Raw genomic sequence first — 19764 nt, 5'->3', positions numbered from 1 at the left:
TTTTGCTTAGGTCCCTCAATTTCAGCCAGAAAATACCTGAAATCACAGAAAAACACACAAACTCATAGTAAAGTCCAGAAATGTAATTTTTAATTAAAAACTAATAAAAACATAATAAAAACTAACTAAAACATACTAAAAATATACTAAAAATAATGCCAAAAAGCGTATAAATTATCCGCTCATCAGCAACTTAATCAACAAAAGAGTTTGATAACTCAAGAGTCTCCAATTACTCAACCCAAGCCAAGAGGAGAAAAATCTAGTCTAACATCCTTTCAAGTATTTTATCAAACACTTGTAAGGCACAGAAGGAAAGTAAAACAAGATTGCAAGAAATGTAAATCTACAACTACTAATTGCAAGGAATTAACAACAACAACAACTCAAATCAACAATAAAGGAAATCAAACATAAATTGCATTAAAAGGAAAATAGGAGGAACAAGAGTGTATCAATAACAAAGTAAACAATTACAAGAAGTAAAACATTAAACTAGAGAAGCAAAGGTAGAAGAACAAGAAATTAGAGAGGAAAAGTAAATCAAAGCATGAATTAAACCTAGATCTAAGAAATCCTAATCTACATCTAACCTAATTCTAGATAGAAGAGAGAGTTTCACTCTCTAGAAACTAACTAAATCATGATGAAAATCCAATTATGTCCCTCTTTCCTTGACTCCTCTTGATTTCTGCATGTAATAGGTTTAGAAACTGAGTTGGATTTGGGCCTGGGAAGCGCAGAAATCGCCCCCCAACGTTTTCACTTTAATGAAGTCACGTGCGAGCATCGACGTGTACACGTCATGTACGTGTACGCATCGCCATGCGACTTCGTATCCGCGCGTGCGTGTCTGCTGCGCGTGCGCGTTGGTGAGTGCATTCCAAATCCTTAATTTTTCATGATTTCTCCACTTTGCATGCTTTTCTCTTCATTTCTTTGATCCATCCCTAGCCTTTTCAACCTGAATTCACTAACAAACACATCAAGGCATCCAGTAGAATCAAAGGTGAATTAAAATCAACCAATTAAGGACCTAAAAAGCATGTTTTTACACTTAAGGACAAATTAGGAGAAAATCATGAAATCATGCTATTTCATTGAATAAATGTAGAAAAAGCGGATAAAATCCACCGAAATTAAGCACAAGATGTACCATGAAATAGTGGTGCATCAATAACAAACTAGTTGGTGTTCCAATTTAGATAATAAGAATCTAATCTTCCAATTCTAAATTTCAGATAATAGGAATCTAATCTTCCAATTCTGAAATTGTACTTCAGTGTTAAATTGTTAATTATATCTAAGGTCTCAACAATTTTTACAATTACGAACCAATAAATTAATCTTATTAGAAAGTACAAGAATTTAAACCTCAATTATATTGATACTTCATACATTATATTGTATTATTACTCTTAACTTAGTTTTTTTTAATTAATTGATTTATTATTGGTGTAGGGAATTGTGGGGTCTGGAGTAGTGTTTCTTATCATAGCATGATGCATACAAATAAGAGGGCCACTATTATTGGAATGTACATATATAATAGACCTTTCTATGTATGTTGTTTATTATTGGAATATGTCTATATAAATATGAGTGTCTTCTCTAATTCGGGCTTATTTTCTGAAAGTGGAACCATTGAAATATTGACATTTCTCGATCTTATATGACGTTATCTTTTTCCCCCCTGCAGATTCCCTTGAATGTTTGAGGAGATGGGCTTCAAGGTTGATCACTCCAGTCATATATATAAGCGCTTTAGTCTGAAAATACTTGGTATGGAACTATGGATCCATCTCCCTATTATGTTTTTCTGGTAACTCGCATTCATACTAATGTTGCAAGGTGGCATAGAGAATAAATACAAGTACTATTTGTTTAGAATAAATAAAAGTGCTGGCAGGTTCAGTGAAGACGAGGTTACCTTATGTCTTATGATTTTCTGTTTTATTTTGCTGCCTTATTCTTGTTGTCATGTCTAACTTTCTTCCTGGTGATTGTTTTAGGCTAGATATTTCTTTCAGCAGCTGATCTCTGGTGTCCATTTCTGTCATAATATGGTATTTCAAAAATCACGAGCTTGCAGCATTTCCCTTATTTAGAAATTAGCGAATTGGAAAGCGAGGGCTAAAGATTTTAATTTTCTTTTTCACTTTGCTGCAAATATGCCACAGAGATTTGAAGCTAGAAAATACCCTTTTAGATGGAAGTCTAGCACCTCGCTTAAAAATTTATGACTTCGGTTATTCCAAGGTATTGGAACTATATCATCAAGCTTAAAGATTCTGTATAATACTAAGTATTTTACTATTATTGTTATTATTATAGTTTTTGAGTGTTCATTTTTCATTATATAGTCATCTTTGCTGCATTCGCAACCCAAATCAACTGTTAGAACACTAGCTTATATAGCACCGGAGGTTCTTTCTAGGCGAGAGTATGATGTCAAGGTAAATATATTTGCTCCACATTGAATTGGTTCTCTAGGGTTCCTCTCATTGGATTGAATCTTCACATTTCCATCTTTAAACTCTTATATTTTATATGGAGGGGCTGAGAGGGTGGAATTTGTTCTGTAACTTATTCACTCATCCCTAGTATTATTTCTTTTCTCTTTGTGACCATCCCTAGTTTAAAATTCCATGGATATGATTGTGATTCCTAGCTACAATGTTTTCTCTTCTAAACGTTGTTTTAGTTGGCTGATGTGTGGTCATGTGGAGTGACTCTTTATGTCATGTTGGTTGGAGCATATCCATTCGAGGACCAGGATGTCCCGAGGAATTTCAGAAAAACAATTTAGGTTTGTTTCATGTGCCCTGCAATAACGACTTTAAGGTGTTTCTTTTGATATTTTTCACATTGTTCTTATCGCTATCTTCTACTCTATTTTCATAAAAGTAAGTGAGTTATGGCAAGTTATACACATCCATCTTTTTTAGATAAGGAAACACAAAATTTTCCTTGTATGGTTACTTTAATATGCACATGGAGTACTAAGCTGATATTTTTATTAAGTTCTCTCCTCGTCTAACATAACAAGCATGCACTTTTTACAAGCTAGTTCTCAATGGAAAAAGAGACAATCAAAAGTCTTGGTAAGTTCCAGTTTTGAAAATGATTATTTGAATAGACATCTTAGCTTTGATATGAATGAATTCAAGCATTCCAATTCCAATTCGGGTTTTAATTTTATTTCAGTCAGAAGATACCAAGATCAACTTTCAATGTGGAGTTTGATGCTGCCAATGCAACTTAGTTATCCATTAATATTTTAGATTATCCCATCTTTAGGTGCGGCTAAGTGTAATTTGTGACATCAGTTAATGAAGGAGATCCATGTAATATTGGGATGGTTATCTTATTTTTTTGGGGTATCTTTTTATTGAGATAGTGAGATATTGGATAATAGTGTTAAAAAATAACATCCAATTTTATAAGTATCATGTAATGAATATTATGTTTATCTATGTGATTTTTGGCTTTCTTTATTTTAATTTACAGTGTGTTTGATGGAGTAAATTTAGAAAACAAATCTAAAGTATTTATTTTGTAACGAAAAAATTTAAAAAAAATTCTATTTTACCTTACTGACAGATTTACAGACGGATTTTCTGTCTGTATTCAGAATGTGGGATAATTTTTCAAGGTTCAAATTACAGACGAAAAATCTGTCGAAAAATCTATTGCCAATTACCGACGGAAAATCCTTCGAAAAATCTGTCTGTAATTACAGACGAAAAATTCGTCTGTAATTACAGACGGAAAATTTGTCGAAAAATCTGTCTGTAATTACCGACGGAAAATTCGTCGAAAGTTTGACGTTTCAGGGAAATGGATGGGAGAATTTACCGACGGAAAATCCGTCGGTAACTAGTGAAAATTCGTCAGTATTTTTCTGACGGAAAAAAATCCGTCGGTAAATAATTTTCGATGAGGCTTTTATAAAGGGACAAAATCCGTCGGTAACCAAAAACTCGCCTGTAATAAAGACTAAATCTCTTTGTAAATCTGTCTGTATTAATCCATTTTCTAGTTGTACGGTTTCATTTCATCAATCAACTCCAATGCAGATTTCAATTCTAAATCAATTCACTTCTTAAAAGTATCAAAAGTGATACTCTAAAAACACTCCATTAGAGATGCTCCAATAGGATACACACATGCATAATAGAGAATATTAACAAAACTATTAATGTTAATATCATATTTATAATTAATTATGTTTGATTAAAAATTATATTATAATTGTTGACAATTAAAATAATTGATAATTAATATAATTATAATGATTGAAAATATTAATAATTGTAATTAATATAATTATATACTAAATGCTGATTTTCATATAATTATAAAGAAGATAATTTTCTAAAATAATCTAAAAAAAATATATATACTGACACCAGAATGTACCACGTCAGTATTTTTGACGCCGAAATGCTATCTATTATAAAACAATATAATGATTAATTGTTTAATTAATAGTTTTTATATTTTAAGAATATATTTATTTTATTTAGATAATTCTAAATTATTTTTTTATTTATGTATATGTATATATTAATTATAGAGAAATATATTTAAGTCTCATATATTAATTATTTTTTTAATTATGATTATTTTTATATATATGTATGATTATTTTTGAACCTACAATTATTTAATAATTTTTTTTTCTTATTATTAATATCATCGTACATATAATTTTCATAAGTCACAGTAATCTTCGTTAATCACGATAATCTTCATAAATCACTACTAAAGACAATGAACTTGTATGCAAATTAATTATTTTTAATTAAAAAATTAGATTAATTAATTATTATTTTAAAAGTGTATAATAAAATAACTATGTATATTAATGAGTAATCTAATTAATATATAATAATTTTCTTTTTAATTATGTATATTAATGAGTAATCTAATTAATATATAATAATTTCCTTTTAATAATGTATTCATGCAAATAGTGATATAATAGGAATAATAATAATTATGAATAGTATTATGATTACGTAAAATAATGTTAATGATAATTATGCATTTATTTAATAATAATGATAAGATTGGTTCGTTTTAAAATAAAAAAAATAAAATTTTAATTAATACTAAATTAATTTAATATATATTAATTATAATCATTAATTATAATTATTAATTTATTTTTTTATATTTTTGATTTATTTTTTTATACATACCAGAATACACCACGTATTAGCATTTTTGACGTTAAAATTTTACTTGTTATAGAATAATATAGATATTATAGTTGATATATTTTTATATATTTATTAAGAAAATGACACTATTTTTTATGAGATGTTTAAGTGATTTTTTATTTATAAAATATACATTTTTTTTATAAAATAAAAATAAGGTACATTTTAGTTGATTTTATCGAAATATTCCTCAATAATAATAATAATTATATATAATATAGTGACAAGTATATTTTGTTAATTAAAATAATAATATAAAATATTTTAACTTGTTACAAAAATATTTTGTTTAAATTTTTTTATATTTTATCATTGTTGATAAAATGTTAAAAATAAATAAAATTCATTATCTTGATAATAAATAAAATATATTAATTAATATAAATGAAATATTACAAAAAATTTAGACATATTTTATATTTTGTAGCAAAATATTAAAAATAAATAAAAATTATTATTTATTACGCTAATAATAAATAAATATATTACATTAATAATAATAAAATATATAAAAAATTTAAATTAAATATTTTATAACAAGTTAAAATATTTTATATTATGTGATAAAATATTAAAAATAAATAAAATATAATACTTATTGAAATATAAAATATATATTAAAAATAAGTTAAATAATATATATATTTATACACAAATATATAATAATTATTTTTTATGTACACATAAGATTTTTGTATATTAATAAAAGAAAATAAGTGATATTTAGACATCTCTCATAAAAGAAAATATTATTTTCACATATTTATTTTATTTTCAAAATACTAAATTTTTAGGCAAGAATTGGCTAAGTGAAGTGAAAATGATGATTCTGAAAACCTATTCGAAGTGAAAACTATTGAAGAAAGTGGTTAAAGTTAATAAGAAAACCGGCCAATAAACAAACTCATTGTTGTCGCTATCTACCATGTCCTCTTCCCAAAAGGCCTAGCTATAAGATCTAGAATTTTCAAAAAATCTTATTGTAAGTTAATTTTAATTTAATTATTTATTAAAATTTTATTTTTAAAAATTATTTTATTAAAAATAATTAAATCAAGTTTTAATAATTAAATTAAAAATTTTATTTAATCTTATAATTATTGAATAATTTTTTATATTTAAATTATAAAACTTAGTAGTTATAAAAGAATAAAAATTTTATATGATTTAATTTAAATAATTGAGATTTTAGAATTTAATACTTTAAATTTTATGAGTGAAAAAAATTAATTATATTATCTTATATATTAAATTAGTGTACCTGATTAAAAGTCAAATAGTAAATTGATACAATAAATAATATTTTTAAAATAATTTTAAGGGATTAAATTAGATTTTAAATTAATACTCTATGTCCCAATTTTATTAAAATTATCAAACCCTAATTAACCTAAATATCCCAAAACCTAACCCTAACCCTAACCTTTTTACCCCATCGCCATCCCCTTCCCAAATATATACACACACGCACAGGGAAGAAAGAAAAAAACGTGAAGGGGAAAGAGGGAAAGAGAGAGAATCGGGAAAAGAAGGAGAGGGGAAGAGGGAGGACGGCCAGCGGGCATCACTGCCACCTCGCCGTCGTGTCGCCATTAGGAGGGGGGAGATGTTGAGTGAGAGGAAGAGCTGTACGAAGAAGGAGCGCCGCTGTGCCTCCATCGCCACTGTTTGCGCCTCCTGTCACCGACAGCTTCGCGCAAAGCAACCAAGGCTATCGAGGATCCATCCATGCTGTCGCTACCGTTGGAGCTGCATCACCATTGAACCTGCCTGTATCGCCAAGAGGAAGCCTGTTGCCATTGTCGTTCGTGCCTCCATCACCGCCGGATCCATTGACGCCACTGACAGCGAAGAAAAAGAGAGAAACGCACCTGAGGGGAGAAGAGGAGTGTCGTTGCCGTTTGTGCTTCGCCATCGCTGCCACTGCTGTTGAAAGTTGCGCCGCCACAGCTGTGGTTGTCAGAAATTGCCGCTAAAGCCTCTATCTTCTTGGTAAGTATTTTTGTTTCTAGAACATTTAAAATTAGTATTCTGTTATAAGTTGTTAGAGATTCTGACTGTTGGTACCGTAGGGTTGAGTTCTGATGATTGCATGTCTAAATTAAGGTTACTGCTGAACCACCGGAGCTTCTGACTGCTACTGAAGTTGCCGCCTGATCGGTTTAGAGGTCGCTGCTGTTTTGTTTCTCATGGTGAGACTATTTGGTTCTATTCTTGTTTACCGTAATACTCTATTAACAATTATGTTCTAATTTTGTTTAATATCCATTCTGCGTTAATCCCAATTTATGTCAGATAAGTCGTTGTTGTGAACCTTGATTGTCGCTATTGAGAATAGCCTGGAAATCAACCAGGTGCTGCCGCAAGTTAAGACTAAAAAGGGACTCTTGATGCGTTAACTGGGTTTCGACTATCAAGGTAGGAGATTGTTTAAAAATAAAAAATATTTTGGGCTTGAATAACTGATGAGTTTAGTGAATTAATGCAAATGAATGGTTTTTGATTTAAATGATTTCTGTTAGATTGAAGTTGTGGCTGATTTTGTTGTTGAATATGATGATTTTGAACTTTTATTAAAATTGGTACTGATTGTTTTTTAATGATGGACTTGGAAATGATAATTTGAAATAGTGATTTTATTGGGTTGAGGTTGAATAGAGGGAACCTGTGAAGGGTGAAAATCTCCGGTTTTTAGGGGAGGTTCTCCTGAAATTTTTGTAAAAATTTAAAGAGTTTTGGACATTTGGTTTAAATGAGAAATATATCTTATGATTTCGATTTGTGAAAATGGATTATGATTTAACTTATCTAATTTTAAATAACAACAAAAAGAGATTTATTTAATTAGTTAATGTTTTAAAAAGGTAAACTATGTAACATCCTAACTATCAAAGTGTCATGCTTCCAACTGCGCCGTACTAATAGATCGAGTATTACGACGACCCTTAATAAATTTAATACTAAAATATAAGCCTGTTAAAACTTTAAACCGTATTACTGCCCCAAAATACTTTTTGATAGATAACATACATCCATACATACAACACAACTTACGATACTTACAAAGAATACATACATACATACATACATATATATATATATATACACATTATTAATTTTACAAGCATTACATAATCAAAATCCTATCCCTCTTATAAAAACTTATAAAATTAAAAGCGAGAAAAACATAAATACTAAAATAATACAAAATATAGGATAAACAGAAAAGTAATAAGCTCTTCCAAACTTCGTTGTCCATGACCTGAAAAAGAAAAGACATGTAGGAGAGTGAGAACATCGTCCTCACTGGTTCTCACTAAGGGATTAGAGAAATATTATAACAGGATACGTGAAAATAAAGTTGTTTCTGATGTACCGTGATTAATAGCCGCCTTATGTATATTTTCAAAACCAAAGATTTAATATTCAAAATCCGAAATTCTTTTTAAAAGAGGAAGCTGTTAATTCTTCAAAAATCCTAAACCCTTTTAAAAGTTTTTCCTAAACAGTGTGAATGACCAAGCTGTTCCAAACATAGGTTTATTAAGTCTATGCTGAACCGGTTTAGCTTTTCATACTTTTCTAAACCAAAAACACAAACCACACGGCCTTCGGCCCATCTTATAATCAACCACGGCCCTAGGCCCAAGCAACTCAATCAACAACCAATTCACCACAATCCAACCAATTTTCAGTCATAAGCACAAGTAAGAAGGTTCAAACATAATCAAATAGTTACATCAAGTAGAGCAATTAGCAATTAAACATAAATAATCACATATGCAAACCAATTACAATATGCATACCCAAACAATGTCACATAGATACGTATGATGAATGCCTGTCCTATGGCTGATGATATCATCTATCGGTTATATAGCCAACCCAACACGTCCTGGTAGCTAACCATGGACTGAAACACCCTTGAGGAGCAAGTGGGTTTATGCTACAACCCCCTTACTACTACCCGCTTAACCCAAAGCCAGTGGAATAACTACTACTGTGGCAACTTGATAAATCCCAATTTTGTAGTTTATCTTGTGTTGAATTTAGAGGATTTTATCAACTTATCCCACATTTATTCAATGAAATAGCATGGTTTTGTGAATTTCTCCTAACTGGTGCTTAAGTGTGAAAACATCCTTTTTAGGCTTTAAAATTGCTAAATTTAATTCACTTTAATTCCATTCGATGCCTTGGTATGTTTGTAAGTGATTTCAGGTTTAGAAGGCAAAGATTGGGTAGAAGAAATGAAGAAAAAGCATACAAAAATGGAGAATTCATGAAGAAATGAGATTTTGGTAATCTCCCAGCGATGCGTGTATGTGGCCCACGCCTACACGTGATAAGGAAAGTTACCAGTGACGCATACGCGTGACCCATGCGTACGCGTGACAAGCGGCACGTGACCTCATTAAAGGCAACACGCTGGGATGATTTCTGAGTTCAAGGAGGCCCAAATCCAACTCAATTCTAATACTTTTGAACCCAGGAATTGGCAGGGAATGGGGGGGGGGGAGGGAAGTAGTCATAGTATAGTTTTCATCATGTTTTAGGTTAGAATTCTAGAGAGAGAAGGGAGCTCTCCCTTCTCTCTAGAATTTAGGGTAGTTTAGGTCAAATTTTCTTAGATTTAGGTTTTCATTGTTGTTTTGATTATGTTTCCTTCACTATTTCTTGTTCTATTGTCTTAATCCTCTTAGTTTTTCTTGTTAATTCTTTTATGTTGCCAATTTTAGTTTATGAACTCTCTTGTTAATTTCATTCCTCTTTTAATGCAATTCCATGTTTTCATGTCTTTTGATGTTTGCTTTAGTTGCTATTGTTGATTTCTTGCTTGGGTTAGTTATAATTTTTATTAATTCTTGCAATTTATGATGTTTACTTTTATTGAACTCTAGGTGTTTGATAAAATGTACTCACTAGTATTAGAGTAGTTTTCTCTACTCTTGGCCTAGGCTAAGGAAATTGGATGACCTTGAGTCATTGGGTCTCATTGAATTGGTGATTTGAGAACTCTTAGTGGTCAATTTGATACCCATTAACACTAGCCTACTACTAAGTCAATTAGTAGCTAGCTTGGGACTTATGGTTAATGTTGGTCAAGCCTATTTGACTTCAAGTATAGAAGTAGACTTGATGGGTTGGTCTCTCATAATTGTCAATATATGGTTGTTAGACAAGGATGGTGGTTTCAATTTCCATGCCTTAGCGAAGAGTTCTTTGCCTTTCCTTTATTAGTTAATTGTTATTTACTTTCTTGTTATTTACTTTTCTTGCCAATCACCAAATCAAACCCCTTTGTTCCTTCATAGCCAATAATTGATCACTTCATTGTAATTCCTTGTGAGACAACCCGAGGTTTAAATACTTCGATTTATTTTTATTGGGGTTTGTACTTGTGGAAACCATATTAAAACTTTGATTGAAGGTTATTTGTTGGTTGGAAACTATACTTGCAATGGAATTATTTGTGTGAAATTCCTAACCGACGATAACCCTCTTTCACTACTACCCAGGCGGGGGTTTAAAAGCTCAACTTGGAGCAAGTGGGACGAACCACAACCCTTGCTACTATCCAGGCGTCACAATCACTAACCTAGAGCAAGCGGGATGAACCACCATCCTTGCTACTACCCAGATATCTCAAACATTGACCTGGAGCAACCAGGACGAACCACCATCCTTGCTACTACCCAGGTATCTCAAACGTACATTCATTTATGCCATATATCACTTTCTCCTCAAATCACTTTACCTTGAAACCAAAACTCCTTTCCCTTTATAGCATTCTTTTTCAAACCATCTAATTTTTCCAAACCAACCTCAAAATCATTTCATTCTTAAACCATCCGCTTAATCACTTTAAATTAGGAATTATTAATTAATTACCACCACAAAGTCTCAAGATTTTGAGGGAGAATCTACCAAATTTTAATTTCTTAAATTCATTAAAGATCCTTAAAAATCATTGTTCTCTTAATTTGAATCAAAATCAAATCACAGAAATCAGAAGTCCTAAACAATTTTCAAAGCCGAATCACTTAGAACAAAACCAGCCCATTCAAATCAATACTACCTTCAAGTTTACTTTTAAAACCAATTCTTTGACTTCTTCCAAAAGAGATATAATATTTTTCTCAAGAAAATAAGACTAAAGTATAATTTTTATTTCAATAATTTATTTCAAAACATGGTTCATCACTTTCTTGAATAATTCAAGTAAAATAGTAAAAGTCTTAAACTCATAATTTTCCAAATAACATTTTAATAAAATCTCGGATTTTATAGGAATTTTGGCAACAACTCCCCTAAAACTTGGACTTTGCCACCCTTTTCGGGTCCCAACCAAACCATTCCACAACCCTCTTTAATAGGTTTCAAAACCAAATCAATTAAAAATCAGGCTGAATCCAAAAGTGCATACTGATGAGCGAATATTTTATACGCTTTTTGGTATTATTTTCATATAGTTTTCACTATGTTTTGTTTAAATTTTATTAAGTTTTCATAGGTTTTAGTGCAAAATTCACATTTTTTATTCTACTTTGAGTTTGTGTGTCTTATGGTAATTTCAGATATTTTCTGGCTGAAATTTAGGAGCTTGAGCAAAAGTCTGATTCAGAAATAGAGAAAGGACTGCTGATGCTGTCAGGATCTGACCTCCACGCTCTCAACGACTATGGAACACTAAAATCCAGGGCTTTCCAAAAATATATAATAGTCTATACTTTGCTTTGGAGATGAAGGCCCAAAACTAGCGTTCAACGCCAGCCACCAGCCCCAGTCCTGGTGTCCAACGCCCATAAGGTGGTAGCTAGCATCCAACGCCCTTTAGGGGGTCCCAAGCCATCGTTCAACCCCACTAAGGGGTACTAGCTCATGGAAAACACTCAAGCTCAGCCTAAACACTCACCAAGTTGGCCCCAGAAGTAGATTTTTGCACTACAAGACTAGTTTATCTTATTTCTGTAATCCTTAGTTAGCAGATTAGTATATATAGGAGAAGATCACCCTTGTTTGGGGGGATCTACCTCATCTTCTTCCTCCCCTATTCAAACATTATTACTTTTCTGTACAGTATGAGTCACTAACCTTCTAAGGTTAAGGTTAGGAGCTCTGCTGAGTTTCATGAATTAATAATATTACTATTTTTATTCAATATGTCTGATTCTATTCTCTTATGCCACCTCGTTCTTCATCTTATGAATTGAGAGTGACCCGTGACAATCACCCTTGTTCTACATAGGTTCCGTGCAATTCCTATCCCGGATAGCGTTGAACTAAAGCTAGGGATTGTATTGCGGATTCCAATAGAGCATTTGAGAAACTCTGGATATGTGACATATAATCCTATTGACTATAGGTGTGTGAGGTCTCTGTGGCGTTAAGGCTAGAGTCAGAGAAGCAGCACTTTCTAATCCATAAGATCTGCCTTGTCTGTGGCACCTTGAGTAGGATCGTGAAGGGGAGTGGACTGCTTAGAGCTTCATCTTCTGCTACAGTGAGAAACCTAAATGTGGCTTGATGAGAGGACATGAGTCACTTCAACATGGTGGATTGCTGCAGTAGAGGAGGCTAACTTGATGAGAGGACATGAGTTAATCACTTATGGCTGCCATTGAAGGAATTAGAAGATTATTTAAGAAGATAGTAAGAAAAGTTAATTCGGAAAGACAAAGCATCTCCGAAGCCTCAACAGTTCACATACCATTAATTTTGTGTCTATCTAAGTAACGTTTTATTTATTTATTTTGTTTTATGTATCTTTCATGACAAACTATAATTTCTATCCACCTAACTAAGATATGCAAGGTAACCACTGCTTGCTCAAACCAACAATCTCGGTGGGATCGACCCTCACTCACCTGAGGAATTATTTGGACGACCCGGTATACTTGCCGGTCTATCTGTGTGAATTCTGCGGAGCCAGTTTCGTGCACCACATACCATTTTCATATTTCAAGAAAACCAACTCAAACTCAAATCAATTTAAAAATGGATTAAACTCGATTTCAATTCTTTAAAGAAATAACTTTAAACAAACACTTCAAAAACAGTCCGTTTAAAAAAAACAAACAATAATACAGTTAAACAAACATTCATATTCATTCAAGACAACCAAATAATACATAATACTTATACAATCACCAAAAATACATTTTCTCACATCAATATCCATATATAATAATTCCAATTTATAAAGTATAGTTTTCTGAAAAGGCCCCTACCTCGATTAAGCGAAACCACAATCCAACGCGTCAAAGAATCCCTTTCGACTCGACCTAAAATCCGCGGTAACTGAAACCTCAGCTCCACTTTCTTTCTCAATAGCAGAAACAGCCTCAATCGCCACATGCAAAGCTCGCTTACTAATTCCTAACACATGAATATCGCAAAGACTTTAATACATGGGACATGACACTAATGCGGAGGTTTTCGAAACGTAAATACTCATTGTAATACGAAATGAAGTCGCGGCAGTCTCTGAAGCAGTTCGGCGGCAGCCCAAGCAGCCACCTCACGTGGCAGCGACAACTGGACTCCGACGACGGCAACTGAAACTAACATGCAACGACGATAAAACTTCAGGAATCTCAAAAGAAACTAAAATCAAACTCGAAACCCTTACCGGCAGTGGATCTCGACGGCAGTAGTGGTGTTCTCCGATGGTAGAGGCTCGGGCACCCACCTCCAGGAGCGGCGACAGAGCAAGCGACGGTGGTGGCAGAACCGGTTCCCTCTCTCTTCGCGCACTCTCTCTCTCTTCGGCTTCTCCCATGGATGACGGTGGCGTGATACGCGGCGAGGACGCGGTGGCGACGGGCGTGAATGACGACCTGGCAGATCGGCAGCAATGTCTTCTTCTCTCGTGCGTCATTCCCTCTTGGCGGGGCAGCAGCAGCGACGGCATTGAGCACGGCGTCGTGGTGAGATGGACGCGGTCCTGAGTAGCGCGGGGTGGTGCGGCGGCTCCTCCTCCCCGGCACTCCCTTCTCCCCACTGGATCTCCCTCTTCTTCCTCCCCTTTCCTTCTTCTTTTCTTTCTTTCTTCCCTCTCAACAACCGTGTCTGTGTTTGTGTGTATTGTTAAGGGTGAGCGTGAGAGAGATGAGTGTTGTGTTAAGGTTTGGGGTGGTGTGGGGTAGTTTAGGTATTTTTATTAAAAATAGGATTAGAAGTGTAATTTTATAAAATAATTAAAGAGATAAAATAATAATAAAAAAACCAAATTAAACATAAAATTTTTATTTTTAAAATACCTTCCAATTATAATTTGTAAATTGTTTTCATTCAAATGCTAATTTAATAAAAATTAGAGATAAGTAAATTAGCTCTCTTTTATTTATAAAATAATGTTAAAAATTTAGATATTAAAATTAAGACATATAAAATATTTATTATTTTTCAATTATAAGAACTCTAAATTATAAATAAGAAATTACTCTACTTGTATACGAAAATCTCTAAAAATATAATCTTAATTAAATATAATAGATTATAAATAATTTATCAACAACTTTTCAAAATCCGGAGTCTTACATTCTACCCCATTTATAAAAATTTTCGCTCTCGAAAATTCAAGTAATACATAAGATAATACTTAGTCTTAGTATTCTACTTTTAAATACTTCTTAGAAATGTAAGAAATCTTAGAATATATATATATATATATATATGTGTGTGTGTGTGTGTGTGTGTGTGTGTGTGTGTGTGTGTGTGTGTGTGTGTGTGTGTGTGTGTGTGTGTGTGTGTGTGTGTGTGTGTGTGTGTGTGTGTGTTTGTGTGTTCAAACACCACATAACCACGAGACTTAAATATAAAGGTAGGGTATATTGTAAGGTAGAAGATAGAAGAAGGCTAGATGCAAAAGGTGATATAGCTTCAAGACTCAGCAAAAACTCTGAGAAACACAATAGGGTGCAAGCTTTTCAAGATAGGCATTCGCAAAAGTAAGGTGGTAGTTAAAGTGGCCAAAAGTTATAAGGCAGGTTGGTCTTAAAACGACAGGTGTAACGTTCGCACACATATAATGTACCCACTTTAGAATTTCAACATCCCAACTCTAGTAATCACATTACAACTCCATAACCGGTCACAAGCCTAACACCCGCAAGCTTTCACGAAGAACAAAACTAACACAATTCTTCATAACTTCACACACTTACTGCTTCGTCTTTTTACGTTCACAAACAGCATTCTAAGGAGACTAACGTTTCGTTCGCTCTGCCTAAAGGTACATGACTGTAAAGCAATCCTCGGGTTTATTCAGAAAGATACAAGACTAGAGATAAAGGACAAGTGACAAGGACGGCGTCCACAAGAGTTTAAGAGACAACCTTGAGGATTAGAAAACAATACAACGGTTTGAAACGAATTCAAGCTGAGTCAAGGAGTATGAGGTTTACATAAAAGAAAACCCAAGGCCAAAGACAAACTCACAGGATTCGAGTATGAATAAAACTCTTTCGAAGGCATTGTCCATAAGAATCGGAACCTAAGAAAATTATTTTACATTCCAAAAGAGAAAATATGTAACAACATATTTGTAAAAGAATGACGAAAGCATAGATGTGACCTTACTTTAATACAAACTCAGGTTGAAGGAGATTAGGCAAGTTTTGAAAAGGGTAAGAGTAAAAATATTTAGGTGCATCACTAACCAAATGCATGTATAAAACTGGCATATAGTCAAAAGAAAGTTCAAGTTATATTACGTTAAAACAATTTCCAAGTTTAAAAATGGAATGGGAGAAATTTTTCGAAAAGTGAAAATCATAATCAACCCCAGTACTCAAAGGCTAGTCATTAGTTATGAAACTTAAATAGTGTTTAAAAACGATTAATAAGCTAAGGAATGATTAACGTATAAAAGAAACAAGTTGTCAGCAAAACAGGGGTCATGCGTACACATGCCCCTGTCCCGCGTACACACAATAACAAAAAGGGGTGGCCGCATATGCAGCACTTCTCCCGCGTACGCGAGAGTCCCAAACAGAGGGGGGTTCCCTGCGTTGCGTGTCACAAGTCGCATACGCATGCTTCGAAAATAACATACTCGCGTACGCATGCCAGTGCCCACGTACGTGAGATCACTTTGCAGTGACCAATTTTCGCGTCGCATGCGCTGCTACGCGTACGCATGCCTTAGAAAAATTTGAAACTTTTCAAAAACTGCAAAATCTTAGATTTTCATACCGAACTCCAAACGCGCATAACTTTTTTCGTTTTAAAATATTTTCCATCCGTTCTTTGAACCTTATAAACTACACAGACCCATGCTTTATTCAAAATAAGTTTTACAAAATTTGGAGATCTGAAAGTCAAGCTATGGCAAAGTTAAAGTTGGTCAAAATCGAATCTTTATTAAAATTCGCAAACCCTCTATCTTTCAAAACTCAAGATGCCAAAGGAAATTTCAAAATTCATATTCAAACAAAACGGGCATAAAGGTAGCAGTGATGATCGGATTTTTGTGTGGTAAAGAATTTCACAATAAGTTCTCATTGAAAATATAGCTTCTAAACCAACAAGAATCCTTTCATGCAAATATTTGGTTGTCACAAGTAACAAAACCCTATAAAAATAATCCGAAGTATTCAAACCTCGGGTCGTCTCTCAAAGGAATTATAGGGAAGTGTTCTTGTTATTGGTTATAGACACGTATATTTTGGGATTTTTAAGATAAGAAATAAGAAATGTAAATTGCAAGAATTAAACTAATAACTAATAAAGCTCTTGGCAAGATATGAGAACTAGAAGTCCCATCCTCATTATCCTCATCAATTGTGATGACAAATATCTATTGCTCCCACTTAGTCAACCTCAACCTATGAAGGAAAGTAAAGTAGATAAATCAATTTGATTTCTCAAGTCCTAGTCAACTCCTAAGGAAAGACTAGCTTTAGTGGAATTCAAATCAATTAGCAACTTCTAGTTATCAATCAACAAAAGTATTAGATTACTCAAGAGTCACTAATTACTCAACCTAAGCCAAGAAGAGAAAATCTACTCTAATATCCTTCCAAGCATTTTATCAAACACTTAGAAAGCATAAAATAAAAGCATAGAGAAGTAATAAGAGAATATAAAACCTAAAATCAACAATTGCAAAATCAACGATAACAAATAATAGAAGAAGTAATAAACATGAAATACTTTAAATTGCATTAAAAGGGGAATCAAATCTAACATGAGAATTCATAAACTAAATTGGCAACATAAAGTCATCAACAAGGAAAAAACTAGAATGCTAGAACAATTAAAAGTAGAAGAGAAACTAAATTGGAATAAGATAGAATTCAGAAATTGAAAAGGAATAAAACTAAGACCTAAAACCTAGAGAGAAGAGAGAGTCTCTCTCCTTAGAAACTACATCAAAAACCTAATGTGTGAATGAGAAGTTAGATTCCTGATTCTGCTCCACTCCCAGCATCTAATATGTGTTTTCGGTCTTGAAATTGGGCCAAAAAATAGCCCAAAAATCGCCCCCAGTAATTTTTGATACATACAGCACGTGGCTCCGTTAAGCGTACGTGTCGCCCATACGTACGCGTCATCCACGCGTACGTGTCAACTAAGAGCAAGGCAACTAAGGCAAATTGCATATCATTTCGAAGCTCCGGATGTTAGCTTTCCAACGCAACTAAAACCGCCTCATTCAGACCTCTGTAGCTTAAGTTCTGATCGATTAATACAAAGAGGTCAGGCTTGACAGCTTTGCAAATCCTTCAATTTCTTGTATTCCTTCCACTTTTGCATGCTTCCTTTCCATCCTCTAAGTCATTCCTGCCCTATAAACCTTAAAAATACTCAGCAAACATATCACGGCATCGAATGGTAATAAGAGAGGATTAAAAATAGCAAATTTAAGGCTAAAGAAGCATGTTTTTAATCATAGCACAAAATTAGGAAGAAAAAATGTAAAACATGCGATTTCTATGAATAAGTGTGAGAATAATGGGTAAAATCTACTAAATTAAGAACAAGATAAACCGTAAAATAGTGGTTTATCAATCTCCCAACACTTAAACATTAGCATGTCCTCATGCTAAGCTCAAGAGAGACTATAAGACAATGAAGAAGAATGGTAAGATTTATGAAATGCAACCTATCTATATGAATGCAGCTATATGCTAAAATGTTTCTACCTACTTGCTTAAAAGTAAACAAACTCTCCAAGATAAACATGAATAAATTCCACTAATTCAAATCATGCAACAAGATACAAGTGAACTTGAAAGAAGAAAGCTCATGAAAGCCGGGAACATAGAGTCGAGCATCGAACCCTCACTGGAAGTGTATACACTCTAATCACTCTAGTGTTTGAGGGTCGAGTCTCTCGATCTCTACTAATCTTGCTTTCTAAGGCTTGCTTTTTTTCTACCAATCAACACAATTTAATGCACCAATACACATATCAAGAGGCCTTTTCAAGAGTTGTAATGGGGTTAGGGTCAAGGTAGGAATGTATTTGGTTAAGTGGGCTAAAATCCAAATCCTTGATCAACCTAAACTTCTCACCTAACTTAAGACATTCCAAGTCATTACAATGCAAAACCTAGCCATCCATTAACTATTTTTCCATAAATTCATGTACCTTGATATCTTATAAGTACAAGTCATATGCATTAGTTCACTTATTTGCATTGGGATATTTTATCTCCTTTTTATTTATTTGCTCTTTTTTTTCTTATTTCTCATTATTTTTTTCTTTTTTTTATTTTTTTTCAGTGAATTAATGCATATGATTTATGTTGCATGAACAAGTGCTCAATTTGTTTTCACATTTTTATATAAGCATATAAAGTACCCAATCTCCTAAACATGTATTCCCCCAATTCAATTTCCCCACAATTAATTCATGTGCACCTCACTAGTCTAAGCTAATCAAGGATTCGGATTAGGGACAATTATTGTTTTATGCCTAGAGGTAATAATGTGTTATAATAAAGAACAAAATGGGGGTAATATATATAGGCTCAATATGAGGTTGCAAGGGTAATGATAGGGTAAGACCATATGGATATGTGAGCTACAGTGAAACAAGGCCTCAATCATATAAGTGTATGCATATAGTAAACCATAGAAATATAGAATCAAGCAAGATATAGATCACAATTTTAGAGAGAACAACACACCAAAATAAAATATTGGTTGATAAAATGCGACCAATCAAGTAGGCTCAAAATCTCACTGGTTTTGTGTGTTCGAGCTCTAAACCATGTTCCAAAATAAATTTCTTCAAACAAGTTTAACAAAGGTTTTAATTCAAATTAGTGAAGTGCTTCAAAATAGTTTCTTAGAAAAGAATTTATCACTCCAACCAATTAGTGGTAAAATATGCATGAAATTAAACAAACATGCAATCAAATATGCAAATGCAACAACTAATTTAACAAAGAAAACTAAACATTGGTGTTAAGACAGAAAGTAGTTACCCGTAGAAGTCGGTATCGACTTCCCCACACTTAAAGATTATACCATCCTCGGTGCATGCAAAGATGTGCAAGTAGACAGGTGGCTCCAACTGAAG

General features: G+C 33.0%; 1 protein-coding gene across 1 annotated transcript; it reads left to right on the top strand.

Annotated features, from left to right (window-relative positions):
• Positions 1 to 1841: 1841 nt before the first annotated feature.
• On the top strand, positions 1842 to 2809 carry LOC130957218 (serine/threonine-protein kinase SAPK2-like). The gene is made up of 5 exons (XM_057884089.1): positions 1842 to 1925; positions 2013 to 2066; positions 2140 to 2259; positions 2364 to 2456; positions 2705 to 2809. The coding sequence occupies exons 1-5, from the start codon at positions 1842 to 1844 to the stop codon at positions 2807 to 2809; spliced, it is 456 nt and encodes a 151-aa protein (XP_057740072.1).
• Positions 2810 to 19764: the final 16955 nt, after the last annotated feature.

This window comes from Arachis stenosperma, chromosome 10 (assembly GCF_014773155.1).
Source record: "Arachis stenosperma cultivar V10309 chromosome 10, arast.V10309.gnm1.PFL2, whole genome shotgun sequence".
In the NCBI taxonomy this organism is placed as follows: domain Eukaryota; kingdom Viridiplantae; phylum Streptophyta; class Magnoliopsida; order Fabales; family Fabaceae; genus Arachis; species Arachis stenosperma.
The sequence above is the reverse complement of the archived record's forward strand: the minus strand, read 5'-3'. Positions and strand labels throughout refer to the sequence as shown.